At 43.9% G+C, this 13,489-nt stretch overlaps 1 protein-coding gene across 1 annotated transcript in view; it reads right to left on the reverse strand.

Annotated features, from left to right (window-relative positions):
• The window catches only part of LOC105925543 (mitogen-activated protein kinase kinase kinase 11), a 34,348-nt gene extending 24,736 nt beyond the window's left edge, over positions 1–9,612 (reverse strand). Inside the window, exons 1-3 of the mRNA XM_036146229.1 lie at positions 9,433–9,612; positions 4,041–4,189; positions 2,972–3,147 (exon numbers count right to left, since the gene is read on the reverse strand). Coding sequence (XP_036002122.1) covers positions 2,972–3,147; positions 4,041–4,189; positions 9,433–9,581 — 474 coding nt within the window. The 5' untranslated portion in view covers positions 9,582–9,612. The remainder of the gene's footprint in view (positions 1–2,971; positions 3,148–4,040; positions 4,190–9,432) is intronic.
• Between the last annotated feature and the right edge of the window lie 3,877 nt (positions 9,613–13,489).

The following is a 13,489-nucleotide window of genomic DNA, read 5'->3' on the forward strand; positions in this document are numbered from 1 at the left end:
ACCTAAAAAAAGCTGAATATGTACAGGGCTCCTACTGAACACATTTGCATGGATCAGATCTAAGGCTACACAATTTATTTTGGCATAGTGTGATCCTTTATTTGTCCCGCAGTTGTAACATTTAATTGCATCGTCACTAAATTGACAGGCAAATGAAAGCACAGAGTTGCACACTAACGATAAGCCAATATAATAAAACTAAATAATTGCATGACTGGATTCTAGGTACATAAAGGATCTGAGAAAGGATATTAACACTTGTACTATTAGTGTCATCGTATCTATTGTTTAGCTAAACAGGAAAGTGACCGTTTTAAAAAAAAAAATTTCAAACCCTCCATGTTGTGATATTGTAATTAAACATGATTAATCTTTGCTCCTAGGTAGAAAGAACCCTGTCCATTCAAAAATGTTGCCGTTGTCTCAAAAATGTTATAAATGAATTTTTTCTTCCTATCCGTTTTGAGTTTGAGATTTTAGCATCGTGACAACCCTAATACTGTGTAATCGTTTTCTTCCATTTTGCAGTTATGAACTAGCTTGTGATGGTATCAAATTTCAATAAAATACATTGAGGTTTGAGGCAGGGTTGTGGGAAAAAAAAGTAGAGGTATGAAGACTGTAGCTCTCTTCACACCATCACAGGTCGATTCTTTGAAGCGAGCGTTTGTTCACAAGCTGCATTGATAAGCTGCATCTTCCTGCCACCATCATCATACCATAGCATCATGGGACATCACACCCCACACCGCTGTAAGATATACAGAATACAAAAACACATACTAACAAAATGTAAAGAGTAACATGAAGGCTACGGGTCAAACCACCATCCAGCTGTGATAAAGAAAAGACAAACCAACCATATACTTCTTTGGCCTCAGCCTCATTCAGCTTCACTTCATCAACAACAAAACAGCGCTGCATGTGTCTGTGTTAACAGTCTGAGCGACTTCTACCACCTTTGTGAGATACCGCAAGATTAACCAATCATGCGTGATTTCAGCACCAGCTTCACGAGTTCATCAGTGGGCATTTTAAAGCTTTTAAAGAGGCAAACGTACATAACTGTGCCAAATGAAATATAAATGCATTAGAACTTGGGTTAAAGTGTCAAATAAAATTATTTATTTATTCACAGAGCGTATTAAATCAACTAATGCACTGTAAATACTTAAACAACAACACCTACAACCACTTTAAGAGGCACTCTGCAGTAATATCCATACATCTAAATATAACTTCTGTGTTTTTTTCCTTTCAGGCAGTCAGATTCTTTTCTAATCTTCTAAACGAGTCTGGATCAGTATTTCAACTTCTTCCTCGATATCCTTCCATCAACCTGGGAGGCTTTTCCCGCCAAAAACGAGGCGATTCCCAAAACCTGCCATTCCACAGATTCAGATAAAAGATCATGCATCTCTCTGGCTTCCAACAAGCATGAAGTTTTAGTTGCTGTTGACATAAATTTGGCTGTTTGTCTTCTTCTCTAAAGGCACTTCAACACTTGAGGAAAGCGGACTATAAAAGCTCATCCTGTGAGTAGTGCGCAACCTGTTGCATCACCTGATGCACAGGAACCTGTGTCATAAGCTGCAACATACATGATCTGTGGTTTCTGAAGCCACGACTCCAGACCGTTCAGATGTGATGAATGCCTCTTTGGTTTGTTTAGTCTCACTTGAGATGCATGGTATTTGCTGCTGGCCTGATTTTAAACAGTAGATGGCACGGCAGGCAAAATCGGCTCCACTTAAAGAAAATACAAATTTTGCTTTATAAATGTTACATTTTCCCTGTTTTTACTAATCTACATACAGCCTGGCAATATATACGCCTGTGTTAACGTTGAGTCATGTATAAGCTTCATGCATACTTATAAAAACAACTCCGTTGTCGTTCTCCATGTTTGCCGAGTGTTAACTGCGCTGTGTGCACTGTTACAAAATGGCGATGTGCACAACCAGACGAAACGACAGAACACGCCCCCTACAAACCGTGTGTGCACATGAGCTTCTGTGGCATTCCCCGTTCGTGAGGATAAAGCAGGTGTCAGGCATTAACACAAAAACCAATATGGAGACGGCTAAAATGTTGAACTAAAGGCTTGACACGACAGATCAACCCACAGTGTGTGTGAAAACCACCTTTATATGAAGGAATCCAGAGGATTATTGTTATTTAGAGAGGGATCTGGTCCCACTGGGGTTTCCCACACTTGATTTTCTTGTTAAACAAAAAGCTGATTTTAAGCCACCAAGCTCATTGCTAAAGAAGCAGATTTTTGCCATGTAAATGGAAAGTTGAGTGGAAGAAAACACTGTGGCAGAACACAAGCATGAAGGATGGCCACAACTTAGAAACACTTGAAGTAGATCACTCTGCAAAATATCTGCAGTACACAAGTTGCACTCTTTGAAATACTGAGAAACATTTTCTATTTGATAAATTATTGAGATGCACCTTTACACTAAAGCATAAATACTAAATAAAGGTAAATGTAGCTTAAGTTTGAATTGAGCAAAATATAACCTATAGTAAATATAAATATATCAAATTAGTTAGGCTATCTAGCTGGTAGAGCAGATACGAGGCTTCTAGCTTTGAAACAGGGTTAAGGTTAGGCTAAAGAGGTAAACGAGAGAGAGGCCCGCACCAAAACTAATTTTGTTCTTCAAAATAAAGAACAACTGGAGTTATTTTCAAATAGGTTTGTAGAAGGGTTCTTTCACAGCAACAGGTAAGGGAGGGGCAGTGCTGTTTTTGATCTGTCTTTGATCTGTACATATAACCTACCTGTTGCCTATAATAACGTAGCAGAGACCCGTAGCTGCTTTAGAGAGTAAACTTCTTTTGCCGTCTTTGCAGTTTACTTGTGAGGCAGCAGGCGAAACATTTGGGCCTAACTGCGACTGGTCAGCAGGCGGCCAGAAGGCTTCCCTTACGGTGTGGGTCGAGGTTGCACGCCTCCTACCTTCTCTTTGGCCCGCAGCTCATCAAACATGTCCTGGATCTCCAGCTTCCAGTCGTCCTGCAGCGAGTGAAAGGAGTCCTGCGGCATCTCCTCCTTCACCTGCTGCTCCAGGGCCGTCAGCTGCGTCAGGATGGAGCAAAAGTCAGGTCTTCGGTGAGGGTCCTGGTCCCAGCATTCTGCCACACACACACAGACAGGCAACATGTTGTGATCTGTGATCATGTGCTGCGCCTTAATGCTAGGGGCTGTTAAAAAGATGGGCAAATTACTGATGGAAACCAGCATTAAACTGCAGGACATAGATCTTTACATACTTAATCTTTGCTTGTGCAGCTGTTTCCTTAAAATGGTAAAAAAGAATCCAACAGATTGAGTAGTTCCCAGTACAGTTTCACTTCTTTTTCGTTCTGAAACCAGGAAGTCGCTCGCTCATTAAGCATACTTCGACTCCGAAGCTGTCAGATCGGATCTTAGGTGCTAAATTAGACCAAATGACTCACTCAAAAGGATGCTTCTGCACCACAGAATGCTTAATGAATATCCTGCAATGCCTGTGACTCTTATTTACACGTTTCAGCCGATTCCACAGATAAGCTGATCTCTTGTTGAAAGGGTTCTGCCCAATTAACCTGCTATGGGGAGATCTGCGTAATTTGCTGCAAAACTTTGAGCATAATAAGCAGATCAAAAACCAACGCATTAATTAAGTCATCATCAAGGGGCCGCCGGGTCGTTTATATATATTTATTTATTTATTGAATCAAGGAAGATGACGAATAGAGGCACAAACTGCAGAACATTGTCTGTTTCAGCAAAGTATCTGGGTATTGTTTCTTTTAGACAAACACATTGCACAAGCTAGATCCAGAACAACACACTTCCTCCCCTCCTTAATAACCGCAGAGATGAAGCTTTTTTTCCTTCTTCTCCGTTTCACTGCAGCTTTGTGGAAATGGGAAAAAAAAAAAATCATGTGATGATGGCTACAGTGATGAATCGATCTCGAGCCACTGAACTGTCACCAAATGAAGGGAGGGAGAGAAAAAAAAATCTAATTAGAAAATCCCACCTGACATGAGCTGGGCGAAGGGTTCGGGGCAGGTGGAAGGGATGGGCAGGGTGAGCTTGTTGACAGCGACTCCGTAGGCAACGGCAAGACCATCGATCCCTCTGTAGGGGGCCTCCCCCGTTAGCAGCTCCCACAGCAGGACACCATAGCTGGAAATAAAATTTAAAGAAACAGACACAGTGTGCTCAGAGCAAAGTTAGACCAAGGACATACCCTGAAGCTCAAATGGAAAAGTTTTCATATTTCCCCTTCAACAATTAATTTCATTCACTTAGAAAATGCCAACTCCCTCCTCGCCTCGTTCTGAGCAGGTTCTCAGGTCCTAAACCCTCATCTTCTAGGTTATAGCTATATATAGTTACTGCATGCACTGCTGCCCCGATGAGTCCCCACGCTACTTAAAAACAAGCGCAGGCGGAGAGCGGCTGGCTGGACGGACAGACAGACAAACTTTATTGATCCCTCATGAAAAATCCTTCAAGGAGATTAAAATTCCAGCAGCAAAGAGCATTTAAACAGCTAAAGCGGGATAACTGCGGAGCAACTGGCTTTGTGCCATGGGAGTTACAGCCCGATTTGGATTTTGCACCTGATGAGGTCATGTTTTGTTGCGAAGACGAAGGCGGCGCGTGGGAAAGGAGATGTGGAGAACCAGAGGGAAACCATATCAGAAGTAATCAGTGCTTGGCTAAACTGCTCATACCCTCTGAAGCGCCTCATGTTATCACGTTAAAGCCACAAACATTCAGTGCATTTCATTGGGATTTTAAGCCAGGGAACGATACAAAGGAATGCAGCTGTATAGTTGTAAAGTGAAAGGTTGGGGATAAATGGTTTTCCACATTTCTTTGGAAATGAAAATTAAAACAGCGGCATTTCTTTTAACCCCCCTTAACGCTGATGCTTCCCTTCAGAAGTAACCTAAATAAAAAAAAATAAAACTGGGGAAACGTCTGTTGATTAAATACGAGAAACTAATGCTGCAAATACCCCTGAACACACTTTCTCCACAGTGACACATGGTGGAGGAAGCATCATGCTTTGGGGATGTTGTTCTTAAGCCGGGGCGGATCAAGGGACAGACACAGATGGTCAAACTTGTTGGAAAGGAGGGAGATTTAAAAAAAAAAATATTAGAAGAGAAGCTGCTGGATGCTGCAGAAATACTTCAGACTGGCTAATGGTTAAGATTGAAGCATATTCATATGGTAGAATGGCCCAGTCAAAGTCCAGAACCAGATCAGATTGGACATCTGTGGGAAGTCTTGGAAAATTACATTTAAACATTCCCCATTTTATTTAGATAATATGTGCAACCATTTCAGTCAACAAGTGTGCAAAGTTAAAAAAAAATTGATGCTGTGGTTGTATTAAAAGGCAAAAAGCATTGATCCATGGGGGACTGTGTATAAATGCACACCACACCTTTAAGATTTTAATTAGTAAAAAAAAATGGAAAACGCATTCACCATTTTCCTTTAACTTGACTTTCACCCTGCTGTCTGTTTGTCCATCACCAAAAATCCCAGTAAAACAGACTGAGGCTAACGCTTGCAGTGTGACAAAATGCCAAACGTAAACGAATCCACAAGGTATGAAGACTTTTGGAAGGAGCTGGATTGGCCAGCAAACAAGTTAGATTTGTGGTTTTAAAATGCTGACCAGCATTTCCAGAGAGCACACAGATCATCAGAAAGTCCAAGTGAAAGATTAGGGAACGATACAAGCATAAATGTGAGGAAAACAACCTCAAGGCTAAATGACTCATTTAGACAAATAATAAATATTTCATCTTACACGTTAGTCAGCTTTTCAGAATTAATTAACATTTTTAGCAAATCAGTTCTCTACGTTTCCCCGTATTATCCTGCTAACGAACAGGGCCTTCCAGGGAGAGACCGTCTGATCCATCTGCCAGACCGTGGGGCCCTTCGCGTCATCAGACGCTACGGCAGGAACAGGAAGTGTTCCTGCCGTAAACCCTAGAAAATTTCAGTTGTACAAAAACGTGTCAAAGTTTGTCACTAATTTTACGAGGTACCGTAGTATACTTCCCCTGGCGGAGCTAATATGGCGGCGGGGGTATTGCGTAATGGAAAAAAAAAGAAAAATGTAACTTTCAGGAGTTTCCCAGGTAAATGCTTCCCTGATTCCACGCAGGGCCAAAGACTCTGAAGCAAAACTGCAGTGAAGCGACGCGTCGGCCCCAATATGCAGGACAGGTAGCCTTCCAGCCATCAGCTCCCTGCTGTGGTGCAGCCTCTGACTTTATCCATTTCAGTCGCTGGGCTTGGTCTTGTGCAACTGTGAGACAACCCCGTCACGACAAACTGATGCAACGCAGTGTGGAGCCAGATGAAGCGCACACTTACGGAGCGCTGAGAAGGCAGGCGTGCTCAGCGCTGACACACAGCCTCGGCTCTGGAGCAACACACAAAGCCTTGTGGAAGCCGAGTCTTCAGAAGATGAAGCGTGGCTCAGGACTTGGATCCCCCACACCGCCAATTAGCCCTCGCCCGGCCCCGGCCGAGAGCGCGCCGGAGGCTCGCAGAGACGACAGGCCGCCGCCTTCAAGCGTTTTTATTTTAGTTCCTTAATTACATCTTCCACGCGCTGTGACTGCGCAGAAAGTCGCCGCCGGCTCGTCCGGGGGCCGCCGTAGGTTTCCGCTCTGCAGATTTGGAGGCGAGCAGCAGAGGACGGATGAGAAGGAATCCCAGAACAAAGATGGGCCTTCATTTGTCAGAGGAAGGCTGCCTGCTTTTGCCCCGGGAACGCTGAGAATGAGCGCGCCCCGTTGTCCCGCTGTTAGCGCTGGACCGCGGAGGCCAGAAGAAACCCTGAGAAGCTCTCTGGGTGAATTCAAGTAGGACTTGGACTAATTAGGGGTTTTTTTCTTATACGTTAGTAACATCCCGATGCAGCTCCAGCATCAAGATCCCTTTTTGACATTCTTGGGGAGCGATTTCCACTGATTTACAACTGAAGCCAATCATTTGACAGCAGCTGCTTTAATCTCAATAAAGCAAACGTGAGAATGAGTCATGGTTTTAGGACTACAAATCTTTCTGCTATTTGCAAACGCTGAACCTTTCTGAGTGCGCCCATCCGCATCCCGCGGCTAAAACTGCACTTAAAGGCCATCAGAAGTCCACTTCAGCAAATCGCACAGTCATTACGACAAAGCCTAAACCCCTGATTACGTGCTAACGTGCGTGGACGCGCTTCGACGCGCACGGCGCCGCTCACCAGAGAGAGGGCTGTGGTCAGGTCTGGTGCGCGGCCTCCTTGCCCGTCTCTAGCCGAGACAATGGGACAGTGTGCAGCACACATGTCTCACAACAAAGCACAGAGCAGCTCTTTGAAGAGGCGCCGTCACATGGCCGCCGCCGCGGCCTTGCCGCAGTGCGTCGCGCCGTCTCTCCTTCGCTTCGTCAACGAGGCTGCGCTTACGGCTCCTGCTTCTTTCTGCTGGTGAGCAGACGCTGCTGCTGCTGCTGCTGCGTGCAGGGGAAGACGCGCAGACCACAGACTCTCAGGTTAACGGAGAAGTCTTCAAACCCTTTGAACGCTTACAACCACAAACTTCAAAGAAAAAGAAAAGCCTGAAAGGCGTGTCGCGCATATATGTCCAGCTCCTTTTATGAAATATAAAGTTCAGGTGCAACCAGCTGAATTCAAAGTAGAGCCCACCTGTAACCGGACAAAATGTGTGAGTTCAGTAAGTTCAGTTCTGTGAGACACTTCAGGTCACGCTGCACAGTAACACAAAACACATCCAAACATGCGGCTCCGCTGTTTTATTTGACATTTTCTCCTCTCATTTCTTTCCAACAAAGTGTACGTTGATAAATAAAGTCCCTAGGATCCCTACGACGTCTAAAAGGGCTAAATAAAACAGGCATTGAAAAATGTTGTCTTTCATTTCTTAGTTGCAGAAAATGCCAAATGAATGATGACAACAGTAGGCTGACACAGAGGGTGAGTATGAAACAGCTCGTGTCTGCAGAGCACGGAGGTTGACCTGTGATGCTGTGGCTCTGATTCTCTTCCAAAGGCCTCATATCGTTGCATTTGCCCTGCCCACCACTGATTAAAGCTGACCAAGTGCTAATTCTTCTTCTGGTGTATCTTTGGTATGAGTGAACGTTAGCTCCTCTTGAAACACATTAGGAAGCAAAACCTATTTTTACGGTACAGGTTAACGTTAAGAGTTTTATTTGGAAGACCCAGGACACGCTGGAGGGACTAATGTCTCCCGGCTGGCCTGGAAACTCCTTGGGATTCCCCCGGAGGCCCAAGTGGCTGGGGAGAGGGACGTCTGGACCTCCCTACTGAAGCTGCTACCCCCGCGACCCGACCCCGAATAAGAAGAAGAGGTTTTATTTGGTAGATTACGTTTCATGATACCGCAGACGGCCGATAAAGCCCCACAACGTCTGTCCTTGCTCATGCCCATTGCACATCTCCATCGATGGTTTATCTGGTACCACATTCATTCTGTCAGACGCTCAGCATCGTCTCCCGCTGCTACTGGCTGATCGGCCCAATTGAGAATGCAAATCTTTCATATTTAGTAAACCTAAAAAACAAGTTTTACTTAACGTTTACTGGCAAATTTGATCTTTTTTTTAAGCTAAGTCGTGTGAAAAGGTACGATTTACTGCCTAGAACGCAGACGCTGCATGCCTGGAGGCTTTTTCCCAAGGAGCTGAAGGATTATTCCAGCACGAAGGCTAGTTGCATTCCCATCAAGGCAGATTAGTGAAATTAAAACCGCGGCTAATGGTAATTTCCCTGATCTGGTTTCTCCATCAGCGGGACCGGTGCGCTGTGCGGCTCCAGACAGCAGCTAAACCAAAACACTGCATCACTGTTACTGTGAACTATGTCGCAGCACGTGCTTTTACCACAATCTGGAAACATGGAACTAGAACTTCACTCACATTTTGCAAATAAGCTCTAAAACAGTTAGGATGTCAATATATTTGGTTCATCTTAAATGAGGAAAACTACTGAAAGTGACCCAGACAAGGCCTTTAGTCACAAAGCCAAAGGATGATAAGCTTAACTTAATAATAAAGATGAAACACAGGGATGAATCTGGCTATGTTCACACTGCAGGTCTTGATGCTCAATTTAGATTTTTTGCTGAAATTATTATATTTTTTGTGAGGTGGCTGTTTCTACAAGTGTTCAATTAAGTTTTGTTTTAAAAAGACTACTACGGGGTGTGGACTTGTAGTTGGAGAGTGACGTGAAAGACTGTGTTCAAGTTTGAACTGAATTTGGAGGTAGTTCTCGTTTTTTTCCATTTTTCCCCCCACCTGCTTACCAGCAGTGCAGTAAAAGAGGCCCTCACCACCGGCTGGCAGACTCCTCCTGCACTCACCTCCACACGTCGCTGCCCTTGGAGAAGGTGGAGGACTTGATGACCTCCGGAGCCATCCAGGCGTAGGTGCCAGCCGTGCTCATCTTGGTGGTCTTGTGCCACTCTCTCGCCAGGCCGAAGTCTGTGATCTTCAAGGTCAGACCCTCCATGCACTCGTTCTCTATGGGCTGGGCCAACAGAACTGCGGGAAGAAAGAAAAAAAAGAACGTCAAGAGTTTGCCGGCCGGCGGAGGAACTTATCCTCGTCTCACGTCTCCATGAAACCGATGGCTTGAGACCGACGTGGGCCCGTAACCGAAGATAAAAGCAAGCGTGTCTGGACTCATCCTTCGGTGTAAAGATTCAAAGATTCTCAGTTTCTTTCTCACTTCCTCTTCCCCTTTTTTGTTTTTAAAATCAGGCCACTATAAACAAAATACACACACACACACACGTTTCTGCGTCACGCATCACTTTCCTGAAGCAACTATTTTAAATATATTCCTCTTGGCCCACCAGAACCATCGGCGGCCCTGCGTACGACAAACAAACGTGGCGCTTTGACAATACGGCGCTGGGGAAGGCATCCTGGGAAGAGGGAACACGAAACAGAGCAAAACGAACAAGATTCAGGCGGCTACTGTAATTCCTATCAGCTCAGCCAATGTTGATGTGAGGGTCTGCGTTTCCATTTGGTTTGGGTTAATTGTGTCTCTACCATAGTAGAGACTGGGGTGCACACATTTAAATGATGAAGAAAATGGGCAGAGAAAGCTGTAAAAAGGAAAGAAAACGTCAGAAAATGGATGAAAAGGACTGGTTTGAAAGCCTTCGTGCACCTTGGATGGGGTGATGGACTCCACCACTCCTGCTTGAATAAAAACTGTAACTGTCTCCAGCTCCAGTCTGCGTTAGAACAGGGGGCGGACTGTGGCTCTGATCACCCGTTAGACCATCCAACACAGGAGAAAAAAAAGGCTATTCCAGTGTGTAAGATTATTGGATGGCAGCTGAACTGTAAAGATAAGCTGCCCATAAATCCATTATGTCACCAGTAAATTGGATGACTTCACAATAATAGCCGAGGATGGACAATATGGATTTTAAAATAAATCACAGGACCTTGTGGTAAGTATTGCGCTGGCCATAAAAGCCGAGTCGTTACGATCCCTCTTTGGCTATAAATTTATGATTGCATACAATCAGAACCTTATAAAAACCCAAATATTGCTCTGAAAATAAAACCTTAACCAGACCAACTTTATTTCTAAAGCGCTTTAAACAGCCACAGCTGAAACAAAATCTGCTGCACAAAACTACAAACATACGTGAAAATCCCTTAGATTGGAAACTTTTTGACCATCTGTCTGGAGGATTTGATTGAATTGGACTTTGTAAACTGCTTTGAGATGACGCGTGGTGAACTGGCGCTATATACACAAAATTGAATTGAATTGCAAAGAAAGATCAACAAGGTCAAACTAAGTGTCGCTGATGCTGACAGCCGAAGAAGAAAATAGCGCTTCAGGAAGAGTTTGAAAAGAAGCTCGGCAGCCGAAGATCCTTCAAACCCTTAGGAATAAAAATAAGCATCTTAATATGAGCCCAAGAAAGCTCTTGAAAAATAAAAAAAAATTACTTTATTAACCATTAGAAAAGCAGACTACTTCCCGCCACCTGCTACACAAGTGCAGTTGACAGTACATGATGATAGGACTGGCATTTCTGAACAAACCACATTTACTAAAACTCTCCGTGGAAAAATTGTTCAAATAAAAAAGATGGAGAAAAACACCAATCAACCACACGGGAAAATTGAGAAACCGTCCCCTGATCCATTCTGACAGGCGGATACAGCACTGAAAGGAATCAGAGCTACCCCACCCTCCGTTCATTCATTAAATGCCTCAGAACTAAGACTTCTCACCATTTACGTTCTACTAGAGCATCCACCAACACCACTATGATGCGCTCTGTCTTTTTAGTTTTAGATAACATTATGCTTCTGTACTATGATGCATTAACGGGAATAATCTTGAAATTCCTTCATTTTCAAAACTAATAATTTCTGCAAAAAAAAAAAAAAAAAAAACATTCCAAGTCAAGATGACAGAATATTGTGCCTCTATTGGTTTTTGGGGGTTTATTTTGTTCCTGTATTTGGTGCAGGATGTGATATCGCCATTCCCTAAAATCTGCTTCAACGTCAACCCGTCACACTGGGCAGAGGTATGAAGTGAAAAAGAAAAGAATATATAAACTGAGTTTAGTTCGGTTCAAAAACACATTTAAGACAAGGGGTGTTTCCCCACACTATATGTGGGGAAACCGAGCTTGATTCCGTGTTTTCTGTCTAAGCGCCTGCATGTTTACAAGTTTTGTTACTAAAAGCAGAAGAACAGCCAATCAGATGTTACTCTGTAAATTGATAGCTAGCGGTAATTTTCTTCACCGACTCTGGAAAATGGTTGCAGATGGGTATGATACTGTCCCAGATTGGGACTTTTTATCACAGTCATCGTTTTATTTTAAAAACGTGCTTTTATGCCAAGCATTTTGTCTGGGTGTTGACCTGAATTCAAAGTGCAACTAAATACAAGCTGTGAACCAAGATGGCGGCCCTGCTGTTGTTAACAATGAAAATCTAACAAAAGGTTTGCTGCTAGCGACATCACACAATGAGCTAAGGCCAGGTCTCTTACAGAGCCGTTAGCAGCTAGCTTGATAAACTAACCAACTAATTTGGAGTTTTTTTATTACTCCCAGTGCAGAAAGAGCAGAAGAGGAAAAACATGTCAGGTTGAAATACACAACTAAAGACAGCAGGTGTTCACTCTTTTTGTCTGCTTAGATCTGAGCAACAAAATCAAAACAGAAAGAGCCGTCAGATAACATTAATTTACCTGTGATAATTAACCTTCTATTTTAGCAGCTTTGCTTGAAAAGAAAGCAAAATGATCACTTTTATCATTTCTATACGATGAAAATGTGTTTTTATCCACGGTCATTATAAGGTGAGAAGATAATATACCAGAGAAGCTAGTTATCATTTGGCTCCATATGAGTAAAATTCGGTGGATGGAAGTAACTTCAACCACCATCAATAAACCAGACCTGAATAAAACCAGTTTGTCGTTACAAACTTGAACATTAGTAACGTGTGGATGTCTGATGGAAAACAGGACAAAGACAGAACAGTCCAGGTGGTGGACTCTCCTCCTGATGCGCGGGTGACCGATGTGTTATCCTGACAGGGTGACTCTCAGTGGAAACGGGGTCTAGCGGCGAGCATGGCGCTTCCCAGTGACTCTGGCTCACATGTCTGAGAACGGGAGGCGGCGGCGTCTTTCTTCCTCTTCGCCGACAGGCTGGTCATCGTTCAGGGCCCGACTCCCTGACACACCCGCAGAGGAGAAGCAGCAAAGTAACGTCTCACTCACGATGGGGAAGTAAGACTCCTGCTATTTGGAGTCACTTTCCAACTCTCTGCACTTGCCGCCTTTTCCCCGCTTTCCTTTCTTCCCCCTTTAGACCTTAGGGGGAAGAAGAAGAAAAAAATCTATTTTGTCCAGACTCTCTTTGCACATTGATATGGGTTTCATCTTTTTTCGCTGCGGTTCTCGGACTCCCTTTGTCTCCCTCGTTCAGACATCCTGTGCTGCGCCTCGTAGCCCAGGGGCAGGGACTTTGACGTCACAAAGGAATGCATCACAAGAAGTTGTGTTGTCTGCTGTATTTGTGGGAGCTCTGAGGGGGAAGAAGAGACTTGGCTCTTTCATGATCTTTTCAACGCCAACTTGTGCACGCAGTTCTGCAAAGCCACAAGATTAATGAGGGATTTTCATTCACCTATCTAATAGTCTCACCGTACTCCTATGGCCACACAGGATACTTTGCATGACGGCAATGGTCTCATATTATTCATCTTTGCAAACATTGTAGAAACCGTCCGACGGTGATGTTGCTGATTGGTCTGAATAGATCAAGATCTTCAGGGGGACAGAAAAAAAAATATTTAATATCCGTGTAACTCCCCTTGACGCCTGAGTCATGGGTTCTGTGGGCTATTGTTTGAGTT

Source organism: Fundulus heteroclitus, chromosome 14, assembly GCF_011125445.2.
Source record: "Fundulus heteroclitus isolate FHET01 chromosome 14, MU-UCD_Fhet_4.1, whole genome shotgun sequence".
Lineage (NCBI taxonomy): Eukaryota > Metazoa > Chordata > Actinopteri > Cyprinodontiformes > Fundulidae > Fundulus > Fundulus heteroclitus.